Source organism: Danio rerio, chromosome 5, assembly GCF_049306965.1.
Source record: "Danio rerio strain Tuebingen ecotype United States chromosome 5, GRCz12tu, whole genome shotgun sequence".
In the NCBI taxonomy this organism is placed as follows: Eukaryota; Metazoa; Chordata; class Actinopteri; order Cypriniformes; family Danionidae; genus Danio; species Danio rerio.
In genome coordinates, this window is record NC_133180.1 from 56063044 (window position 1) to 56084994 (window position 21951).

At 34.7% G+C, this 21951-nt stretch overlaps 2 protein-coding genes across 9 annotated transcripts in view; one reads left to right on the forward strand and one right to left on the reverse strand.

Moving 5' to 3' along the window:
* The window catches only part of serinc5 (serine incorporator 5), a 67503-nt gene that overhangs the window by 23466 nt on the left and 22086 nt on the right, over positions 1 to 21951 (reverse strand). The window contains 2 exon segments of one of the 2 annotated variants that reach the window (NM_213514.1): positions 1504 to 1586; positions 5549 to 5727. In NM_213514.1, the coding sequence (NP_998679.1) occupies positions 1504 to 1586; positions 5549 to 5727 (262 nt within the window). 2 annotated transcript variants of the gene reach the window in all.
* LOC101885607 (uncharacterized) lies at positions 12692 to 21158 on the forward strand. 7 transcript variants are annotated; one of them, XM_073951427.1, is made up of 12 exons: positions 12692 to 12900; positions 13075 to 13168; positions 13671 to 13735; positions 14285 to 14378; positions 14574 to 14720; positions 14795 to 14922; positions 14997 to 15133; positions 16323 to 16416; positions 16497 to 16832; positions 16925 to 17102; positions 17318 to 17445; positions 17885 to 21158. In XM_073951427.1, exons 3-12 carry the CDS (start codon positions 13715 to 13717, stop codon positions 18197 to 18199), a joined length of 1578 nt encoding a protein of 525 aa, XP_073807528.1. In that variant the 5' UTR covers positions 12692 to 12900; positions 13075 to 13168; positions 13671 to 13714; the 3' UTR covers positions 18200 to 21158. The 7 variants fall into 7 exon arrangements, with proteins under 7 accessions (XP_073807528.1, XP_073807527.1, XP_073807529.1 ...); XM_073951426.1 differs by having other exon boundaries at positions 13093 to 13168; XM_073951428.1 differs by lacking the exon at positions 13671 to 13735.

A 21951-nucleotide genomic window follows, 5' to 3' on the forward strand; every position in this document is an offset into this window, starting at 1 on the left:
AAAAGCATCTTGGAGGTGAAGGGGCATGTCCAGATTTAATGTGAAACTAAAGTATGAGGTGAAAATGTTGTTTATATCAGGTTTATTTCTTTTGTCACTGGCTTATTTATATCCTTAAAACTAACATACTGATGATTTCACTGGACTTTTAATTAAGCTTTTTATTGATATCTGGTTTATTAGAATAAGGCAATATTTATGAACTATTTAATTTTAATTATTTGAAAATCTAGAATCTGTGACGTCCAAAAAAATAAAAAATAAATAAATAAAAAATCCCCTTTTGTCCAATTTAAGCTCTTAGCAATCTATATTACTAATGAAAAATAGGATTTCGAAATAATTACAGCTGGTTGTGCCAGCATCGTGAGGATTAAATGAAGGATTTTACAGAACCTCTCGCGCTTGAAAAATGTAACATATTTAGATGATTTTCAGTGGCAAAAGCTGCTACCAGCAAACCCTGTCCCACAGACTTTACATTGAATGGCTTTAGTTTTTTTCATAGAGGACTTGAAGCCACTGGAAGTCTTTTATTCACTCTTGGAAAAGTGTTAATAAGGGATTAACATTTGGCACATGATCACTAATAACTAATAACTAATTCACTACAGTAAACTCCAACCGAACTCTCATCTCCTCCACCAGCTGTGGGAAAAAGCCATTAGACCGACACAGATCGGTGCCTATTCATGCCAGATTCCCGACGGAAAAAGTGATTGACAGGTGGTCATTTGTTTGTAACTTTATTTATATATGGTTTGGCTATGGGTAAAGCAAATTAGCTGAATGCTGATTGGTTACAGAGATATGTCACAAACTCGTGTGGAGCTGTTTACTGTAGGCATTTATTCGAGCGAGAATGATGTCGACTGAAACTTTCTGTCGTACACCACGCCCACTAAAAGGATACCCTTGGGAATGGAAACGCAAGCCTGATAAAGGTGACCCAAACCGACCCATACCATACCGTATTGTACCAGTCAGTGGAAATGGGCCAATATTGACCAAAATCAATCTAAAAATCTCATGATATTATCATCTGTTTATGATGCTATACTACTAATTCAGAAAGTTTATTAATGTATTTGAGATGTACTATATTTAATTAAGTGTGCTAATTCAATTAATCTTTAAACAGGATAAAATCTATTCTATTAAATGATTTGCATAACAAGCAGGGTTTAAACTGAAGATCTTGTGTAACAGTCATCTAAATATGTTAAATATGCCTGCAGTCAGGAGGTCATTTATACAGTTTTAGAGTCTCTGGAGTTTTTGAACCACAGAGAGACACTTACAGTAGATCAACTGTGTTGTACTTGGACGAAAGATATCGCAACACTACAAGATCAAAGCAGAAATAATAAAACTTTCCAAGAAACTGTCAACTCCCCTTTAAAACAAGTTTCAATCAAATTTCGCAAGCTTTTTTGTGTTGCAGAAAAATAATAGCATCAAATGTTTAAAAGTGAGAGCATGTGGAAGCAGATCATACTGAACCTTCAAGAAACTGGTCTTGATTGGGGAGAAAGAATCCGCCCGCACAGCAAGCCAGCAGAGCCACAAACTTAAAGAACCAGAACCTGCAAAAAAGGAGAGATTGATATTTCACAAACTGCTAGTCAGGGTTTAAAACACACTTTATAACATCAGTTTTCAGAAATGGTTTTGTGTGTCAATTAGTTTTTTTTGGAGGAGGGCTGTCGGAAGCTCACAGGGAATGGTCTTTTGTTGTTTGTTTGTTATTTTTGTTCTTTTTGTTTAGTTCTAATGTTCTTTTTTTCAAATGACATGTCTATATTATGGGAATGTGCTGTGATGTGGAAAATAAATATTTTCTTTTATGTGCCTTTCCAGAGACCTAATTGGTCACCATTATTAGTACTTAAAGATGATGTGATGTTTCCATTTTTCTTTTTTTTTCCCAACCTCAATCTATTCGCTTATTTACTTATTTTCTTATTTTTAAGGATTACTATAATTTCTACAACCCACTGCAGATTTTTTTTGTAAAACTTGCCTTTGATTATGTCTGTAAAAGCACATTGTACATTCATTTTGGTAAACTTAACCATGTTACAAAAAAAAAAAAATAAATAGTTTTTAAACTGTTCTAAAAGAAAGTGTAATTTTATATAAAACATGTTTAACTATTACATAATTAGACTAAACTTTAAAAGAAATGTGTTAAAATGATCTGGAAAAAAACATTACTAAATCAGTTTGGTTATTAATAATTTTACATCCATTTGTACAATATCTATTAATCCAAAGGCACTTTTCTCTAAAATCAAAATCCTAGTTTAAAAACAATATGTTCAAAGGTTTGGGGTCTGTGAGATTTGTATATATTTATTTATTTTTTACTTGAAGAAAGGAATACCTTAATTTAACTATGATGCATCAAATTAAGCAGTAAAATTAATAAAGACATTTATATTTTGTTACAAAAGATTTCTATTTCAAAAAAATGCTGAGAAATACTTCTTTTAGCAGAAAATCATATTTGTGGTTCATAATACCCACATTTCAGATCACATTATGGTTTGAGCCACTAATAGAATAATTGTATTTTTTTTTTAATAAAAAAAAAAAAAGAAAAGGAAAATGAATAGAATGTCTTCCATTTATTACAAGAACATTTGGGTTGTTGCTATGCTAGATCAGATATGGTTGCCGTTGAAGTTAACAAATTTTTTTTATATTATTTATTAAATTTCCTATTAATTGTATTATATTAATGTCTACCCCTACCCCAACGCTAAACCCAACTTCACAGTAAAGTAAAAACAGATCTGGATCTGGAGTCTTCTCTATTAGTAAAGCTGATCAATCACAAGAATTATTTATAGTATTTAATAAATGTCCCATTAATTGTATTTTATTAAAGGATCATGAAACACCAAAACACATTTTTTGAGCTGTTGACAGTCGTATATGTGTCCCACACTGCTAAAAACACTATTAGGACACCTATATTTTGCTAAAAAGTGTAAATTGGTTGTTTTTACGTTATTTCAAGCAAATTCGTACTTCCGGTTTGAAAGGAATTTTTGAAGCTGCGTCACGGCCATGACATAATAGCGTTGTATTCCAGCGTGCAGACTGGACATCTGTGCCAGAGTGTGTCTTATTACGTCTTACAGTGTGATGCATTAATGCATGAGTAAGGCTTGGTTCAAACCAATAAGCGCGCTCTATTGTGCAACTTCATTAATATTCATTACTGTCACAGTGTTTAGACGACAGAGACGCCACGTTGTGTTGGCAAAACAAGCGTGAAGTGTTGCTTTTATAGTTTGCTGCAGTTAAGTTTTGTTTTCATTTTCTCTCTGTGAGAGCGCAGCTAGAGTCACGTGTGGATTAACAGTGTACGTGACGCTCGACAACAATAACTTGCGTGTCTAAGGAGGAACATTGTTTACCTGAGAGCTGTTCTCATCTGCAAACGCTGAGATCCGGATTCGCTTGTAGTCTTCTCTTAATAAAGACGCGGCTCTAGTGGCTGGTGATTGTCCTGTCTCTACAGATTTGGTAAGTGAGCGACCAGCGCTCTTTGTTTATTCAGTTTGTTCGTATCGAACTAAGTTAACTATAGCACCGAGTGTAAACATGTTAGCACCACAACCAAACTTTAACCTCGTGTAGGGTTTTCACTGCATTTTGTGACCGGAATAACACACGCGGCTTTCTGACACTACCTGCCGTGTGCATCTAAGTTTCCGGGAAATGCTGAGTTTTTTTTCTCTCATTCGCCGTGCGGTATCAAACATTGCATTAAAAATACACGCTTAGAGCAGTTCCTCGAATCAAATATCTTGTTTGTCGCAAGGGGCATAAATGAGTTCCCTAATGGAAAGAGCCAAACTGCAGTTAAAGTCCACCATTTAATAATTTGGCAAATAATTTGACTACAGATGTCCATGTAGGTTAAACACCATCACTTTCTCCCGTGTGTGTGTGTGTGTGTGTGTGTGTGCGTGTACTCTGAAACTTGCGCGTGCCCAAATAGACACTCCCACACCATCCCATTTTAGTTCCTCCGACACTCCTCCCTAAACTCCCCCCTCCCTAACTTTTCTGACTTTTTCACCCTGTAACAAACAAGGGGGTTTCATGGTCCTTTAACATCTACCCCAACCCTAAACCCAGCCATCACAGTTATGTGAAAACAGTAGTTGTTTTCGCAAGATTCTGACACTTTAATAAGCTTGGATAAAGATATCATGAGTTTCACAATATTGTGATTACACCTCCAAAATATATTATTTTAAATGTCTGGGTAAAAACTGGGATTCCCTTTTGATCACAATATATTTTATTTTGAGAAACATTTAAAATATTTTTGAACAATAAACATGTCAGGGTAAATAACTTAAATTAATTATTGACTTCTACTCTCTTCATTTATTTCAAAAACCCTGATTTCTTTACAATTTTAAACAACATCTTTGAATATATTTTCTGCTGGAGATACTGTTGTACTGTTTTACTTGTATATTTACAAATTTATAAAAAATAGTACACATACCTTAGGAACGGTATTGCAAAATATTTTGACGGAGGTTTTAAAACCTTTTCCAAATCACAGTATACCTTGAAAACGATTATCGACCCATGAAAAAGTCTTACCGAGCATTATTTATGTAATCTTTTAAATTACCCAACAAATTGTATTTTTTTACATCTACCCCACCCCAACCCAAACCCAATCATCACAGTACTGTAAAAAATATTAATTAATGTTATACAGCGCCACAAAAATTATGCTATACTGATATGCTTATCGCTTTTCTGTCTATCCTTTTTAGACTTTACCAAACATTTGGTTTAATCTAATTAACATATGGAATCGATCACTTTAATAAAAAAAAAAAATAAAAAAAATAAAATATTCAAAAAACTATTACACAACTATATCATATTTATATTTCTACTTTAGAATTCAATTTTAGCAGTAGAAATGTCTTTATTAATAAAATTAAATGATTTAACATATTAAGAAAACCACTAGATAAAGAAAAAGTGTAAATTAAGTAAACAAATGCTAAATTGTACACCAAAAATATTTCTGTCTGGCAATTTTGTCTCTTTGTTATCTAGTATAGGATTTCCTGTTTGTCCCTGTTATCATGTCATCACCAGATGGTTTCAGGAATATGTGAACGAGGATTCATAGAGTGATGTTTTGTTTGTGTGTGCGTGTCGGTGTGTAGAGCAGGCAAAAGCTGCATACAACATCAAGTTCGGCCATGTACTTTCTCACCCAGCATTTGCATACACACAAAGGTCTGATTATTGCAACATGAAGTGCCTAATGTGGGGCTAAACCATCCCATTCGCAGAGGAAAAGCTCGTCACTATTTCCTCTGGACAGAGCTTTAGATTAATACCTCCATTCAGGGCTTTGGATGTGGGTGAATAATGGAGCGTTAGGAGGAGCGTACAGATGGAAACAGCAGGCCAAACAATACACTCTGGTCGTTGATCCGGGGTTGTGTCCAGTGTAAATAGCACTTCAAAAGTGGCCGGGTCACCCGCTTACCCATTGTGAACAGCTGCCCGGCATCCTGTGCTGTTCTGCACACGAATGGTGAAGACAGCGAAGAAGAAGAAAAAACAGGCCATGCCGAAGCAGACTTTATAGACGGCTGAATAGCCCACTAGGGTACTGCAGTTCTCTCCAGCATTGAGCTGCTGACACATCTGTGAGTAGAAAGGAATCTGAAAAAAAGCACAAAACAATAGAGGAATTAAATTACAGAAGTGTTACAGTCGCCTCAGGGTAAAGATAAAGTTAAAGTAATCCAAACTTTGTACACACCTATTCATGCTGGCAAAAATGAAGGAACAACCTAAATATATACACACCAAAAAATAGACATTAAACTGCTTACAATAACCCAAATACTACCAAATGCTTGTTGTTTCTAATACAAGTTTAAATAGTGGGATTTGTTATTCAGTAGTAATTGGTTTATAATAATAACAATAAATAAATAAATAAATAAATAATAATCCTACAATCCTATCCTATCAATCTACACTAAAAAAATACTGTTTCCTACAATCCATCAGTGTTAGGACAACATGAAGTAATTAAGGTAACTAATCAAGTTTTACAGATTATGTAGATTGAACATAAAAAAAACGTTAAAACAAATTAAGTTGAGGCAAAAAAAAAAAAAAAAAAACTCAAGAATTGTGTTGTTTCAGGTTATTTAAAAAATTATCTAAAAAAACAGCAAACATAATTTTCTAAGTGTAACTTTAAAGCTATAACTTTAGTTTTCTTTTTTATAAGTTATAAGAAGTTGAAATTATCTTTTATATTTATCTCATCTTCTATATTAAACGCATTAATAGTGACAATAATTATACATACAAGAATAAAATGTCAAGAAAATTTCTATATTATCATTGAGCTTGGAAAAAAGAATTTTCAGTGCAGTTTACAAACCAAAAAAGCAGCACAATTGTTTAACATTGATAATAATAATAATAATAATAATTATTATTATTATTATTATTATTTTCTATAATATATGTTTTATTCTGGAAAAAGTCTAAGTTTTTTTTATTAATAAAAACAGTTTTTACATTTTTTAAAACCCATTTTAAGGTCTATATTATTATTATTATTATTATCTTCTTAAGTAATATAACTTTCTACAGAACAAATCACTGCTATACAATGACTTGCCTAATTACCCGACCTTGCCTAATTAACCTAGTTAAGCCTTTAAATGTCACTTTGAGCTGAATCTTGAAAAGATTCAGCATCTTGAAAAATATCTAACGAAATATTATGTGCTGTCATCATGGCAAAGATAAAATAAATCAGTTATTAGAAATGAGTTATTAAAACTTTTATGGTTATAAATGTGTTCAAAAAGTCTTTACATTAAACAGGAAATGGGAATAATAAACAGTTGGCTAATAATTCTGACTTCAACAAAACAGCAACTTTAAATTGAAACAATCTTTTGCAACATCACTGTTTAACAGTACTTTGATTAAATAAACAGAATTTGAATATATATATATATATACATATATTATAGTAACATTTAAGGTAACATATTTCAAGGTCTCCTTGTTACATACGTTCCATCTACTAACTGAAGAGTAATGATTTAACTAACCCTAAAAATAAAACCTTAACCATATACTAAGTACATATAATTAATTTATATTACTCCGCAGTTAAACCATAACAAGAACACCTTAAAATAAAGTGCAACCTAGAGTACTGGTGGAAACCAAACATACAATGCTACTGTTTTTTTTAGCATCATTCAGTGACTGCAATATTCAAAATCATATACATTCCATCCTTTAAACTACAGCATTTCCATTGTATAGGTCATAAAACAATGTTACCATGGTTACTCTGTAAATGTACTATATAACCTCCATAGTTTTAAGATCTGCTAAAAGAAGCAGTCAGATTCAACCCAGCATTTATGCATCTCTTTTGTGGTTTAGATGAGAAAGCTGGCACAAACTACAGGGCCAGTTCCTAAAATATACGCCCATTCCCAACAGTCCACATTTATGCAGAGCTGCTATAATGCTGAGAGGCACTGTTATTACACCATAGACCTTCACATAATTTAAGGTTATTAAGATGTACCTCCTCAAACAGGTCACATGTCATACCGTTTGTCCTGAAACTGCTGTAACCACCAAAGACCACCAGGAGGGGATTTTATGGGCTTTTAAATTTTAAACGACTGTGTGTGAAAAACCTTCAGCCGCTGTAAGTCTTGGGAGTTTTGGGCACCTGAATGGCAGTTCTTTTGTGCCTCACCGAGAGGCAGTGTTTTTTTATAACTGTGCTGTTCTGTTTTAATGTCTGGCTTTTTTATACTCATGGCATTTACTCAGTAAGTGCTCATTGTGGTGCTGAGAACAAAAAGAAAGCTTGAGCTCACGTTACACACTCTTTAAATGCGTTTCGACCTCTTTCTTTAACCGGTTTCTGTGTGGCTACAGAATAAGCAACATGTAGCTTCCCTAAAAGAGTTACAATATTACACAGAGCACGCAGTGATTCCTGTGTTAGATGAGGTGATAGAGCACTAATATTGAGTCTTACATTCCTTCCATGCTTTGAGGCAGAAGAGTCATGCAGCTCTTTTTTGTGTTTGTCTGAATAACATGGGCTCAGTGCCTGCAAATAAACCCTTGGTCCCTCTATTGACCATTTCTTTTAAGAATGAATGAATGAACAAACGCTGTTCCTACAAACACTGTAAATGTTCCCTGTGGTTTTAAAAGGTGTGAAAAGAAAGTGTATGTGGCGTAACTTGGGCCCCGTTTACACTAATGTGCATTAGTTTTAAAATGCATAACTTTTTGCAGTTACACTACCTTGTAGTTTTTGTCCCCTGAAAATTACTTTTTTTCTTTTTTACTTTTATTTATTTATATTTATTTATATATATATATATATATATATTTATATATAAAACATAATAATAAAAAAACTAAAAATAAAAAAAACCTTGCAGAGGCCATTTAATTTTGGTTTTGTTAGCTGGTGCGCCATATCAGTGTGGACAAAGAAAAAAAGAGGACATTTGAAAACTGAGGGCTGGCAAGCGACATGCACTCCCTGATGGGGTCTTTTGGGAGATTATACTTCTCTTATTTGTCGAGCATCAATCACATAACCGTAAGGATACTGGAAGATGACAGACCAGTCCTGATGACCTCTGATTACAACATGGACTCGGAAATTTGCATCGTTGTCATTTTTGCGAGCCATTGTGCAGCAGCCAAATGCATAGTGAAGCCTGTTTACACTTGAATGTGCATGGCCAGAGTGTGTATGGTCACCTCATGTATGTTTTCCATGCTATAGTGTGCACAAAGATCTTTTCAGAAATACTAATAGAGAATGGGAATGTTCAATATAATAATGCAATGCATTCTGAATGTTTAGGACAAGGGAGTTTGACTCCTATTGCATTATTCCAAAATGGATAAAATTTATTTATTTCCTTAATTTTACACACAATACCCCATAACTACAGTGTGAAAAAAGATTATTTCAATTGTTGCAAAATTATTACAAATAAAAAAACCTGAAAAATCGCTTATACACAAATATTTACAGCCTTTGCTGTGAAGCTCTAAATTGAGCTCAGGTACATTCTGTTTCCACTGATCATGCTCGAGATGTTTCAAGAGCTTAACTAAAGTTCACCTGTGGTCAATTTAGTTTATTAGACATAATTTGAAAAGGCATACACCTGTCTATATAAGGTCCCAGGGTTGACAGTGCATGTCAAAGCACAAACCAAGAAGACAAAGAAATTGTCTGCAGACCTGCGATACAGGATTGTCTCGAGGCACAAGGCTGGGGAAGGTTACAGAAAATTTTCTGCTGGTCTGAAAGTTCCAATGAGCAAAGTGGCCTCCATCATTTATAAGCGGAAGATGTTTGGAACCCCCAGGACTCTTCCTAGAGCTGGCCGGCCATCTAAGCTGAGTAATCGGGAGAAGGGCCTTGGTCAGGGAGGTGATCAATAACCCGATGGTCACTCTTTCTGAGCTTCAGTATTCTTCTGTGAAGTGAAGAGAACCTTACAGAAGGACAACCATCTACAGGGCTGATAGTGGAAAAAATTCCTGAGCCTGAACTTTTTTCCTTGCCCCTGAGGTGAGTAGGGGTGGGGGTACTATGTATGCAACGCACTTTTAACACATAACTTGTGGGCCCCTGGGCCCAAATATATTAACAGCCTATGTGTAACCCTGATCATCATTATTGTCAAGTGGCTCTTTTTAGACACATGCCAGTAATGTCAGTGACACATGCCAGTGTCAGTGATCTTGTGACATGTGCCAGTAGGTGTCAGTATAAGCACGTTATAAGCACATTAATCTTATAAGTCTCTTTGCTTTAATATTTAAAAATCATTAGGCAAATGACACCTGTTATCTTACATGCATATATGTTATGAGTTTTCAACATGCATTTTATTATAACTTTTTAAAGGATATTATTTAAAATACCTTAAAATGAAAATAAGTTAAATAATAAAATAAATGAATGAATTAAAAACATAGAGAAGTCCATATTGTAGGGAACAAAGGAACTGCCAGGATGCAATAATATACAGTACAACAGATAAGTGTAACCCCTCCCATACATAAGCATGCCACAATAAATTTGACTGACATGTACTGTCAAATGACTATATTACGTACGGAAGTATGACTACGAATACATAAAATAAATGCGTTTAAATTAAAACATCGTGGAGTAGCTCAGCAAATAAACTAACTTGCGACGCGATAAATTAGGTTAAAAGTCGCGTAATGATTAAATATGGTTTTGCTCGTGTTAATTAATGTCATAAGCTTCGCCGGGTGTCGATGTCACTGCAGTGACATGCAGCGCGACACTCTGAGTGACACAGGTCACTACACATGCCACTAGCGAGTGACACATGACAGTGGAAAACCGGACGTGCCACCGGAATGTGCCAGTGTCATCTGTACGTCAGATGTCGTGTCACTCCATGTTAAAACTGCTACTGTGAATCCGCGTTCAAGCGCACACAATAAGCTAAAACTCGCCCCAAGCACCGGCAAAAACAAATAACAATGAATGTGTCGAGGAAAGAGTAAGGACATATCTTAATTATTTATTAATAAACTTATTCTGAGTCAGTGTCGCAAAGATCCTGACTGGCAATCTCCTCTTGGACTCGCCTTTAGAAATTCATCTTTACGGATTACATGAAGGAGTTTTCTTGTTTTCGATTTGTTTTATTTCGTCAAGTAATAATTTAAAGCTTTCTATAAATATATTTATTATGTCTGTGAGGCATATACATTTTGCTTCATTTTGTTAAGCGCTCCTGTTCAAAAACCAGACGTCAGAAAGCGCATAATTTTGGTTTTCTTTATTTTATAAAAACGCTGTAACGTTTTTTGATGTATTACTCGTACTTTGTGAGCAAAAATGACGGATAACTTTAAATTGCTCCCACTGAAAAAATGCAAGTGATTGCTCTGGCGCCTCGATGTCCTGCAAGCTTTTTATAAGCAAACTATGCGCCTAATAGCACACATTCTTTAACGTTTAACCTACCATTGTTTTATACTTGAACTGTTTTATATCTTTTATTTTAGGCAAGTCGTGATGATCTGAGAAGGCAAACTGATCAAACAGACAATGATGGTCTTCCGCTGGGCGCTGTTCGTTAAAAAAAATATATATTTTTAACGAATAAAAAATGCTCCAAACGTTTTTCTAAATAAGCTGAATAAAAAACGAAACTAAATATAAACACTTTGCCATTAGGCTACATACAAAACTGAACTATTTCATAGCTGAAACACTAAGTTGTTTAAGGAGAAGGGGGAAATATATTTTTGTCCCGTCTATTGCTTCACCGTTATTTCGAGAATAAACCCAGCGTAAATATGCAGATGTCATTCCCAAAACATATCAGCGTATATGTGCCGAAAACGAAAGTTTCATACAAATTCTGAATGGATTATAGCCTGGAAAGTGCAAAGCACGCTCCTCTTATTATCACTAAAAAGCGTCACTAATCTTAAGTTCATAGAGATCTCACAAAGATCCGTTATAATTTATAAAGCTCTCTAAATTACACAATTAATCTTTTATTTACATGGCGTCTACACTCAAAAGATGATTCACGAGCACACAAAATGGCACTTAATAAAAACCAATCCGGCGCTTTCAGCAGTGAGTGAATGACAGATCAATATCCGTGAACCTGATTTTTTTTCCCCCGCAGCTAGGCTTGCCACGATAGACGGTGTTGACCGTGATACCGGTGTTAAGACGCAACACCGGTGACATCACTTTTCTACCGTGACACCGTCCCCACATTTGTTTTTTAAGTATTCGTTTTTTATTTTTTTTTATTAAACATTTATTTAAAATAATTGGAAAATATAATTATAAATAATTGACTTAAAACGAGAGCATGCTCTATAATTAAAATCTAAAGCTACAGTGCGTCATATTTCATTGACCACGTGAGGAGAAAGAGGAGTCGAATTTACAGAAAGAGGATGGCGGACGATTTATTGTCAAAACGCAATGCAAAGGCGCATATTTGGCAAAATTTTGGGTTCAAACCAAACGCATAAGAGAACCTGACGACGTTAATGAGGCGATCTGCAAACTTTGCCTGACAAAGGTGGCAGTATCTGGAAACATAACTAATTTATACACGCACCTTCATGTTTAACTATGGGTGGGTCGCGGATAGATCCATACATACGCAACGCAAACTCTCATTTAAAAAAAAATTCACGCGACCATCATCTCACAATGTTTAATAATAAATATCTTTTTTTTAATTAAAACGAGTGATTTAGCAATGCTGCGCCATTGACAATCCAACTGCAGAGAAACATCGTGGCAACGTGAGGACTTTTTCCGAAGTTCAGCTGTTCTTATTTCCACTTGATTATGTGTTTAATGCACAGCAAATTGTGAGGTGTTGAATTTCTGGTGTAAGCTCATGTAGTGTTTTAGTGTTAAAATCTAAGTGTACATATACTGTTTTTAACGCTGATGTGGGTTAAATTGTGACTTTAACAGTGTGTATTATTGGTGTTGCCTTTCCATACTCCTCATCGGTGTTAATTGAACATACGGGAACTTGAGGTGACTGAGTCAATACGGTCCGCATTTGACGATAAACTTTTCATTAATGGCTGCTCCTGCTGGACAGTTTCCTGCCGGAAACTTGACATAAAAGCAATCGAAAGACACGCGAGTCGGAATTTTTACATTTTAGAATTAAGAAGCCGGTTTAGCAACTTTAAAATCCGGGATTGTGGGACTATACCCGTGAACCATTACAGCATCAGCCACACAAAGCCATAGGTGTTGAGGTACGTCATTTTCCTCCTTTAATAGCACAAACATCAGTTTTTTTTTATTTGTAATGTTATATATACGCCTGGGCTACTTGTTAATTACACAAATTGTCCTAAATACTTTTGTAAAACCTTAATGTCACGAATCATTTTAAATGATTTTTGGCGCGGGATTCTACACCACTTCAGTGTATATTTTACATACAGGACCCCCTCGTGAGTCATCAACACGGAGCGGAGCGATGGCAGCAGCACGTTTTCCGCTCATTTAATGCCAAAACAGGTGAGTTGTTTTGTACGTGTTATCGAAATTATAACGTAGTAATTTTATTTGAACAAAGAGAGTATTGCAGAGTGTAACGTTACGCTTTCTGCCTTTAACGTTACTGCGAATGCCTCATAAAATGTCACTCATAAATTTAGTTTTAGACAGCTTTCCTATCTTTACACATGCTTAAAATCTAAATTTTTACCGTCTGTTTATTCGTTTGTGCGTAAATGGTATGGGTATGTTGTTGAAACTTATTTTAAATGTGATTGAATCAACCAATGCAATCCAATTTATTATTTAACGTCGCAAATTATGTGCTATTGAGCATTTTACACATGGTACACGATGTCTGTAAGTGATTCTGATTGGGAATGTGGAGAATGAATTCGTATCCTTACATGTATACCGTTAACAGCATTTCTTTTACGTTTGCCGTCAGCTAGTGCGTATAATTTTGAAAGATTTTAAGGCGGGTTAATGTACACTGATTTAGTGTTCCTTTTTTCAAACGGAGACTCGACGCCTTGCGTGTCACGCTGGAAAAATAACGAACTATGCATGAAGCAAGTAGAATCAAAAGTAAGTTTTTCCTTACCATTTTTGCTTGAAAACAAAATCATTAGCTTAACTTTAAGTTATACCGTTTTACATTAAGGATAGCAATTTAGTGTATGACGTCTGCTGCTGTGGTAAATGTTTTATTAATACTGCAAATGTTACTGATAATATATTCTAATATTCGTTTTATCATCTTTCTCCTGGAAAAGTCTAATGTTACTATTTACTAATATTATTTTTCATCGACGTTTGAAGGAAAAATGTACTAACCAGTCAATGTTTTTTTTATATTTCGAGTTAAAATCCTGCACTAAGACCGGTTTTGTGCAAAGATTTGAATCTAATGTTTTTCTTACTTGTCCAACTATTGCAAGAATCCACATAATGTTAAACTCTCCATATTGTGGAAAGTTGGATGTCTACTTTTACATGTCGTTAAAGAAATGTGGTAAACCAGACTTAGAATTTTGAAGAACATTGATATTTATTTATGTAAATGTTTTTCTTTTTTTGTTTGTTAGTGTTTATTACCCAAACTCTATTATAATCATATCCTTTATTTCTAACCAGATGATCAACAGAATGCTGTTTAAAGTACAGTATCAAGCTCGTAAGAGATACATGAAGCTTCCAGTATTGGAATATGATGCCCTTATACGGGAAGGTAAGTTCTCATACAATTTTTTTTGATACCTGGCATTTTTTTTGTTTTTTGGCTAATGTCTCTATATATTAGTTTAGCCTAAAACACGTTTAGAAACAGATATTATGAAACAACTGATGGAAAATTGTAATTTATTTAAATATTTGTTTTTCTATTCACCTAATTATATTATTTATTTTATGCCATTTTGTGTAGTCAAGGAGAAATTTGGTATATCTCCAGATAATACCATTTATTTGGCAGACGAGACCGGAACTGAAGTGGATGAAGATGTTTTTGCTGATATTATGGAACAAAAGCCTGACACACTTTGGACAATTGTTGATTCTATGGCTACAGAAGGTTTGCAAGGCTGCAAATGCAAATATGTGTGTTTTAAATAGTTATGTATTTGTAACATTTCATTTTCTTGTTAGATTCTACTGCCCCACCACCCTCTCAATTTTCAAGTGAAATGAAAACGGTGTCACCAACAGACAGCTGTGTTTCTGTTCTCTCAACAAAAAGACCTCGAACTGACGACCAATTTACTGAGGCCAAGGAGGTAGATTACATGATTAAAACCTATATAAATGTTGCCTTATGACATGATTTGATCAATTTATCTTTGTTTTTAAGCTTGTAAAAGATGTATTGGGGAAAAAAAGTGCAGGGGAGAAGATTTTTCAGGAGTACAGAGCAACTGGGAAAATCACAGATTCTACAAGGCGAATTCTTGTGAATGCTGTAGTTGGAGACATGATTGAAAAACATGGGTAAAGTATATAAATATAAGCTGTTTTTACAATGCATTGTCATCCCAATTAAAGGGATAGTTCACCCAAAACTGAAAATTTTGTCATCATTTACTCACCATTTACTTGTTTTTTTTCTTTCTGCTGAACACAAAAGAAGATATTTGAATAATGTTGTAAATATGTAATCATTTTCCCACTGATGGGTTGCAGCTAGAAGGGCATCCGCTGCGTAAAACATATGCTGGATAATTTGGTGGTTCATTCCGCTGTGGCGACACCAGATTAATAAAGGGGCTAAGCCGAAAAGAAAATGAATGAATGAACATGTAACCATTGATTGTGCTAAGGTAATCAATGGTTACAGAGTTCTAAAAGAATTTATTAAAACCACTAATTTGTGTTCACTAGAAAAAATAAACTCAATGGTTTCAAAGAACTTGAGGATGAGTAAATAGAGGAAATCTAAATTTTGGGGGACCCATCCCTTTTTAACAGACTTGAACATTCAAATCAAAATCTTTGAACTGTCTAGAAACTTGAGTCCAATTTTGCATATTAAATGGACATTTAAACTAAAACTGAAAATTTACTTGCTATTTGCTCACCCTTAAATAGTTTCAGACCCTTATGGCTTTCTTTATTCAGTTGAACACAAAATAAGAAATTTTGAAGAAAGCTGAAAACTTGTAACCATTGACTTTGTTAGTAGCAAATGCAAATACTATGGAAGTGAATGGTTACAGGTTTTCAACTTTCTTCAAATTATCTTTTTGTGTTCATAAAAAAAGTCTAGCAGGTTCGATAGAAGTAAAGTCTGGGTAAATGATTGTTAATATGTGGGGTATAAATGAAAATCGGTTGTACAAAGTGTGTTACCTTGTGCAGCAAAACTGTTGCATCACTTCACTACCTCATCATGGGATAGTAAAGTGTGCATATGTGCATTTCAGAATCTTTGTGACGGTAATTTATCTAAATACTTCTCACTCAGTGTCCTATTAATACTTTGTTTTTGGAAATGGTACTCTGCTTACATACTGTTTCATATGGTAGTATGTGTACTATGTGAGTTTGTACACAGCATAAGTTTGTATTGCTTGTTAAAGATTAAACTCTGCAGAAGCAGCACCCATGTTCTAGTTATTTGTTTTAATAAAGTACACAGTTTAATACATATTACACACTATAATTTTATTTATCTTCGTAGGAACATTCCACCAAAAGAAATAAGAATTAAATATGCTGTTGGAATAGTGACTCTGTTCCCCTCCCTCAAAGATCCCTACTCCAAAAGAGGCTATGTGAGTTGTTGTTTATTTTCCCTAAAAAAATAAATAGTGTCTTTTTAATTTAACTAAAACATCTTGTTTTTTTATTGCAGGAACATTTTTATGATCCAGAAGGTAACTCTGGATACATAGCCTGGAGACTGAAAACGGTTCAGCGCAACAGTCAAGTCAGTAGGACCAGCATTCCACAAGGCATCTCTGAGAGGAGGGGCCCTATCACTAAAAGAGCGTTTTTGACAACGGAGATACAGCTAGAGGGAGATAGCTGCCAGGAAGCCATTTCATTTCTAAAACACTGTTCTGATCTGGAGCAAGTGGCTGCAAAGATGAAATCTACTTTCCAGTATCGCCAGGAACTGATCCGCAATCCTGAAAAGTCGTCATCTGTTTTCAATATATTCCCTAGGTTTCTTGACACAAAAGGCCTGGTATGTGCTGCACCAACTGATGGTGGTTTAAAATGGATTTTAATCTGCTGATGTGACATGACATTTCTGTTTTAATCTATATAAAACATTAGGTGCTTCAAGACTTTGAGTTGCTGTTTGGAGTAGAGACTTCAGCAAAGCTTCTGGAGAAGTGGGGATCTTCTCTTAAACACAAAGTAATTGGAGAAGCCAAAACCCTGACCCAGTCATTTCATCTGAGTCGTCTGATCGAGTCTGCAGAGCAATGTGAAAGCAGTCAAGAAGTTACAGGTAGTTATTTATGTATCGCAATAATTGTGTGTTTCTTTTATGGCTTTTAGGCTTTATTATAAGTAATTTTAAGTCATACACATAGATTATCTTGATTTAATTCATGTAGATTGAAACAATTATGGGCCATGGTGTTTTCTGAAAGGATGTGATTAATCATATGCATTTGTTTTAAAAATAATGGGCCATGATGTTTTCCTTTTCTTGACTTTTAGAGTGGGACAGTGACATGTCTTCACTGTTGTTGCTTCTCTATCTCCTTCCACCACCTTCAAGTGGAAAGAAGAATATTGTAAAGATCAGTGTCCAAGAAGCATTAAACCACATAGTAAGGTTCCACAAGGTATGCTTTGTGTTTGGGTCGGACTAATTAGTGTTCCAAATGTTCTAAGATGCAAGTTAACAATGGATATTAACTTAAATAGTGGTAAATGATTGCAAAAAATAAAATAATTTAATAAACTAGGCACATTTTGCAATGACTAGTGCTGCACTGACCATGAATTTTCATGAACCATATGATTTGCGTTGTTTTTTTTTTTTTTTTTTAAATAGCATAAAATAGTCTTGCATAACAATAATGTTGTTTATCACAATATATTGTACAACAAAAATTTGAATTTGTGACAGGCCTACTGTACACACTTTGTGGCTGAATTCAATCATTTATTTTGCAGACGTGTTTGGAGCAAATTTACGTTTGATCTGTAATTCTTAGATGTACATCATACCCTCTTTTGTAAAATACTAAAATTTTTGTTTTACTTTTTTTTTTTTTTCAGTCCTGTTGCAGTTTCGATGACGTGCTGAGGGCAGGACAGACAACACAGCCGTACATCTTGGCAGTCGGAACTTTGAAGAATTGCATCCATGACTATTACATCATCGTGGATGGACAACTCATTCCCTGCAAGGCGATGTCCTCTCTGGCTGCTTTTGATGAGCTTTTCAAAGCACATTATGTGTTCGGGATTTCATATGATGCTGCTTTACACAGTATGTACACGTTTCTTCAAACAACGGTTTACAACATTGACGTTGGTGTCACTCATGAAAGCCCTCGAGTCAGGGATCTTCGAGCCAAGATTCTAAATTAGGACACTACTGCAGAGCTTAAAAATGTTTAGGTGCTTTGTTTGCAAGTTGACTTGCAGTACAGTCAATGATCTAATACGCCATCTAAAACTTTCTCATGCTTTTTATCCTGGCAGAAGATTACAGTTGGTATGCAATCAGGATGATTGTTGTCTAAGATTTGTTTCATATTCAGGGTTTAGAAAACATCTTCAACGTAGGCACAACAGTGAGCTCTCTGACATGTCTTTATTTGAATCCTCCCCGGCTCCTTCTGTTGAAAGTGGACCAGCATCTGTAACACAACCTTCCAACTTAGTTTCAGGAAATCCAGGAACATCTTCAAACACTGATGAGAGAAAGTTGAGAACCCAAGAAATGTGTGCATCAGTTATTGCAAAATTACAGAGTAGCGGAGTAGCCTCCAACGTAATTACATCAGTGGCTGAAAATATGGAAGAGCTTGTGAGTGAATTGCATTCAAACATCAGAGAGGATATTGTTCAGTTGGTATCTGATGATCACAGGTCAGATGTTGAAGAGTATTTTGACCATCTTGACAACCCATTCTCTAATTTCACAACTGAGACAAAATGGAAAAAGTATTTCTTTGAGAACTGGGGTGTTGTAGAACCTATTGAAATACCATTAGGAGTGAGATATGACAGTAGGCGCAATAGAACTACAGGCACATATGATCAGGTTCCAATTACTGATAAATTTGTATATGTTCCTTTATTGCAGACTTTGAAATTTATGTTCAAAAATGTAGAAATTCAAAAGCATTTTGTCCAGCCAAGTGAGAATGGAGAAATATTAAGAGAGTTCTGTGATGGTAGCTATTTTAAAGAACATCCTCTTTTTTCCAAAGAACAAAATTCTCTTCAGATACAACTCTTTTATGATGACTTTGAAACTTCGAATCCCCTTGGTTCTAAGCATGGAATCCATAAGATTGGAAGTATTTATTTTGTTTTGAGAAACCTGTCATCAAAGGTAAACTCTGCTTTAATGAATATTCATCTTCTGGCACTTTTTCACACACAAGATGTAAAGCGATATGGCTTTAATGCCATTTTGGATCCAATTGTGCGTGACTTTAAAATTCTTGAGACATCTGGAATTACATTACCGATCTCAGAGGATCCTGTCCATGGAACTATAGCTCAAGTAACTGGAGATAATTTGGGAATGCACACACTTTTTGGATTTGTAGAATCTTTTAACTCAAATTATTTTTGTCGTTTTTGTTTGATTGACAAATGTGCTTCACAGAATATTTTCTCTGATGACCACCCAGACATAATACTGCGTGACAGACTTCTACATGCTCAACATTGTCAAAGCCTCTTTTCAGATGCTGGTCCACAATCATCCTTTGGTGTGAAAAAAACATGTTTGCTGAATGAGCTACAGTATTTTAATATTTCGGACAATTTTGCATTCGATATAATGCATGATATATTAGAAGGTGTAGGACAGTTAGAAATGAAATTGCTTTTTAACCATCTATCACACAGCAGCATTATATCTTCACAATCTGCAAGCAATAGAATTTACTCATTTAACTATGGCTTTGTTGAACGTAAGAACAGACCAACAATGATTAATTTTGAACAAGCTGGGAATGGTTTGGGTCTCAATGCTATTCAGACATTTTGCCTTATTAGAAATCTGCCTTTAATTTTTGGAGATCTGGTTGAAGTTGGAGATAAACACTGGAGTTTGCTACTGCTTTTACTTCAGATAATAAATATTGTGTTTTCTCCAGTCATCTCAGAGGGCATGACTATTTATTTAAAGCATCTGATTTGTGAACACCACACACTGTTTAAAGAACTTTACCCAAGGAATCTCATTCCTAAGCACCACTTCATGACCCATTATTCCAGATGCATCAGGAAGATAGGCCCGCTGGTTCATGTGTGGGGAATGCGTTATGAGGCGAAACATCGCTTTTTCAAAAAAAGTGTGAAGAATTTCAAAAATATTACCAAATCTTTAGCGCTAAAACACCAGATGTGTATTGCATACCACTGGGAATCTCAGCCATTTAAGAATATTGACTGTGGGCCTACAACAAGCGTTCAGCTTTGTGACCTGATTGACTGTGAATTCATTGCAGAAAGACTGCAAATTGACAATGAAAGTAATGTAGATCATCTTTCTTGGATTACTTGTTTTGGAACTGAGTATCGGTCAGGCCTTTTTGTTTGTTCAGATTTAAGAGATGACATTCCTGTGTTCAGTAAAATTACTGATATTATTGCATTTGACAGTCAGTATTTTTTGCTGACATGTGAATTTGAAACTGTATGCTTTGTTGAACATCTTCACTCCTTTAAGGTTAAGGAGGAGCTTTGTAGAAAAGTTTCCCTTTTGAATGTTGAAACCTTGCGTTTTTTTAAGCCATTCGACCTTCAGATAAGTTATGGATTGGAGGAAAATGACTTTTATATAGTTCCTGTACACGTTTTCATATGAACCACTTTAGTTCAGTGATGGTACATTGCTGAGGCTTTCCTGTATGTTTAGATTTGAAAGATGCTATTTCTGTGCTCAGTAAAACGTCTGATATTGTTTGATGGACAGCATTTTTTGCTTGCTTATGAAATTGAAAGTGTGCTTTTGTTGAACATTACTAATTTCAAGGAAATCCCCCTTTTTGAGTGATTTTTGCTGTGGTTTTAATCCATGTATTTTTTTTAAACAACTGTATGCAAAAATTACTTTTATATTTTTATAAAGCATTTTGGTTCAGGAATGGGGCTTTAGCTCATGTTGTCTTGTTTATGTTTGGCAGTGACAAGTAAAATATTAAACATTTCCACTGCATTTTTTTCAATGTGACAAATGTTTGTCTAACAAATGACATTAATGACAAATTAAAGTTTTCAGGTATGAAATGCATATTCTGTAAAGTGATTTAATGTTGCCTGTGCTGTGAATTTTAAAGAAAATAAATTCTGTTTTGTAACTTTCTCCATGATTGCTTAATTTATGCGTTAAACACTTATTTTAATAAGGCTGTAACAGAAGAATTTATTTACATTTTGTTATTATTCCAGGGTGTTAAAATTTTCAAATATACACTTATCTTTGTGAGTTTCATGTGTGGAAAATGTTAATTTTTCTCATGTTAGTTCAAAGAAAAATAGAATTTATGCTGAATATGACCTGGCTATGGTGATGGAGTATTTACTATACACTATATCTAGTTTATAGTTTTTACACTCTTAGTGTAAAATTATTTACTCAGCTTCAGTGTATATATTCAACACTTTACAAAGAGTAACTTATACACTGGGCTGGTGGGACTCGTATATACACCAGAAGAGAGTGTAATTTAACACCTGAGGAGTTATATTTACACTGGACAATTTGCCCTGCAGGTGTTAAAAATGTTTAATGTGGTGTGCATTTTTACACTCTAAGTGTAAAATATTTTACACTGCAGAGGTGTACATATTCAACACTTTTCAAAGTGTAATCTGGACACTTGGCTGGTGGGACTCATATAGACACCAGAAAAGTGTTAAATTCAACACCTGTGGTGTAAAATGTACACTGGCAAATTTGCTGTGTGTCAAAAAAATCCATAATGTCTAGGCCAAAAAGATGGAATCCTGTGTGTGCGCACATCTTTTATAACTGAGGCCGCTCTCTTCAAAAACCGAAAGTTGCTTCTTCTGTCTGGCAATATTTCGGCTTTTAATATATGAAAGTTTATTTAGATGAGCCAATATTAAAAATTGCAATAAAGTAACTGAGACGT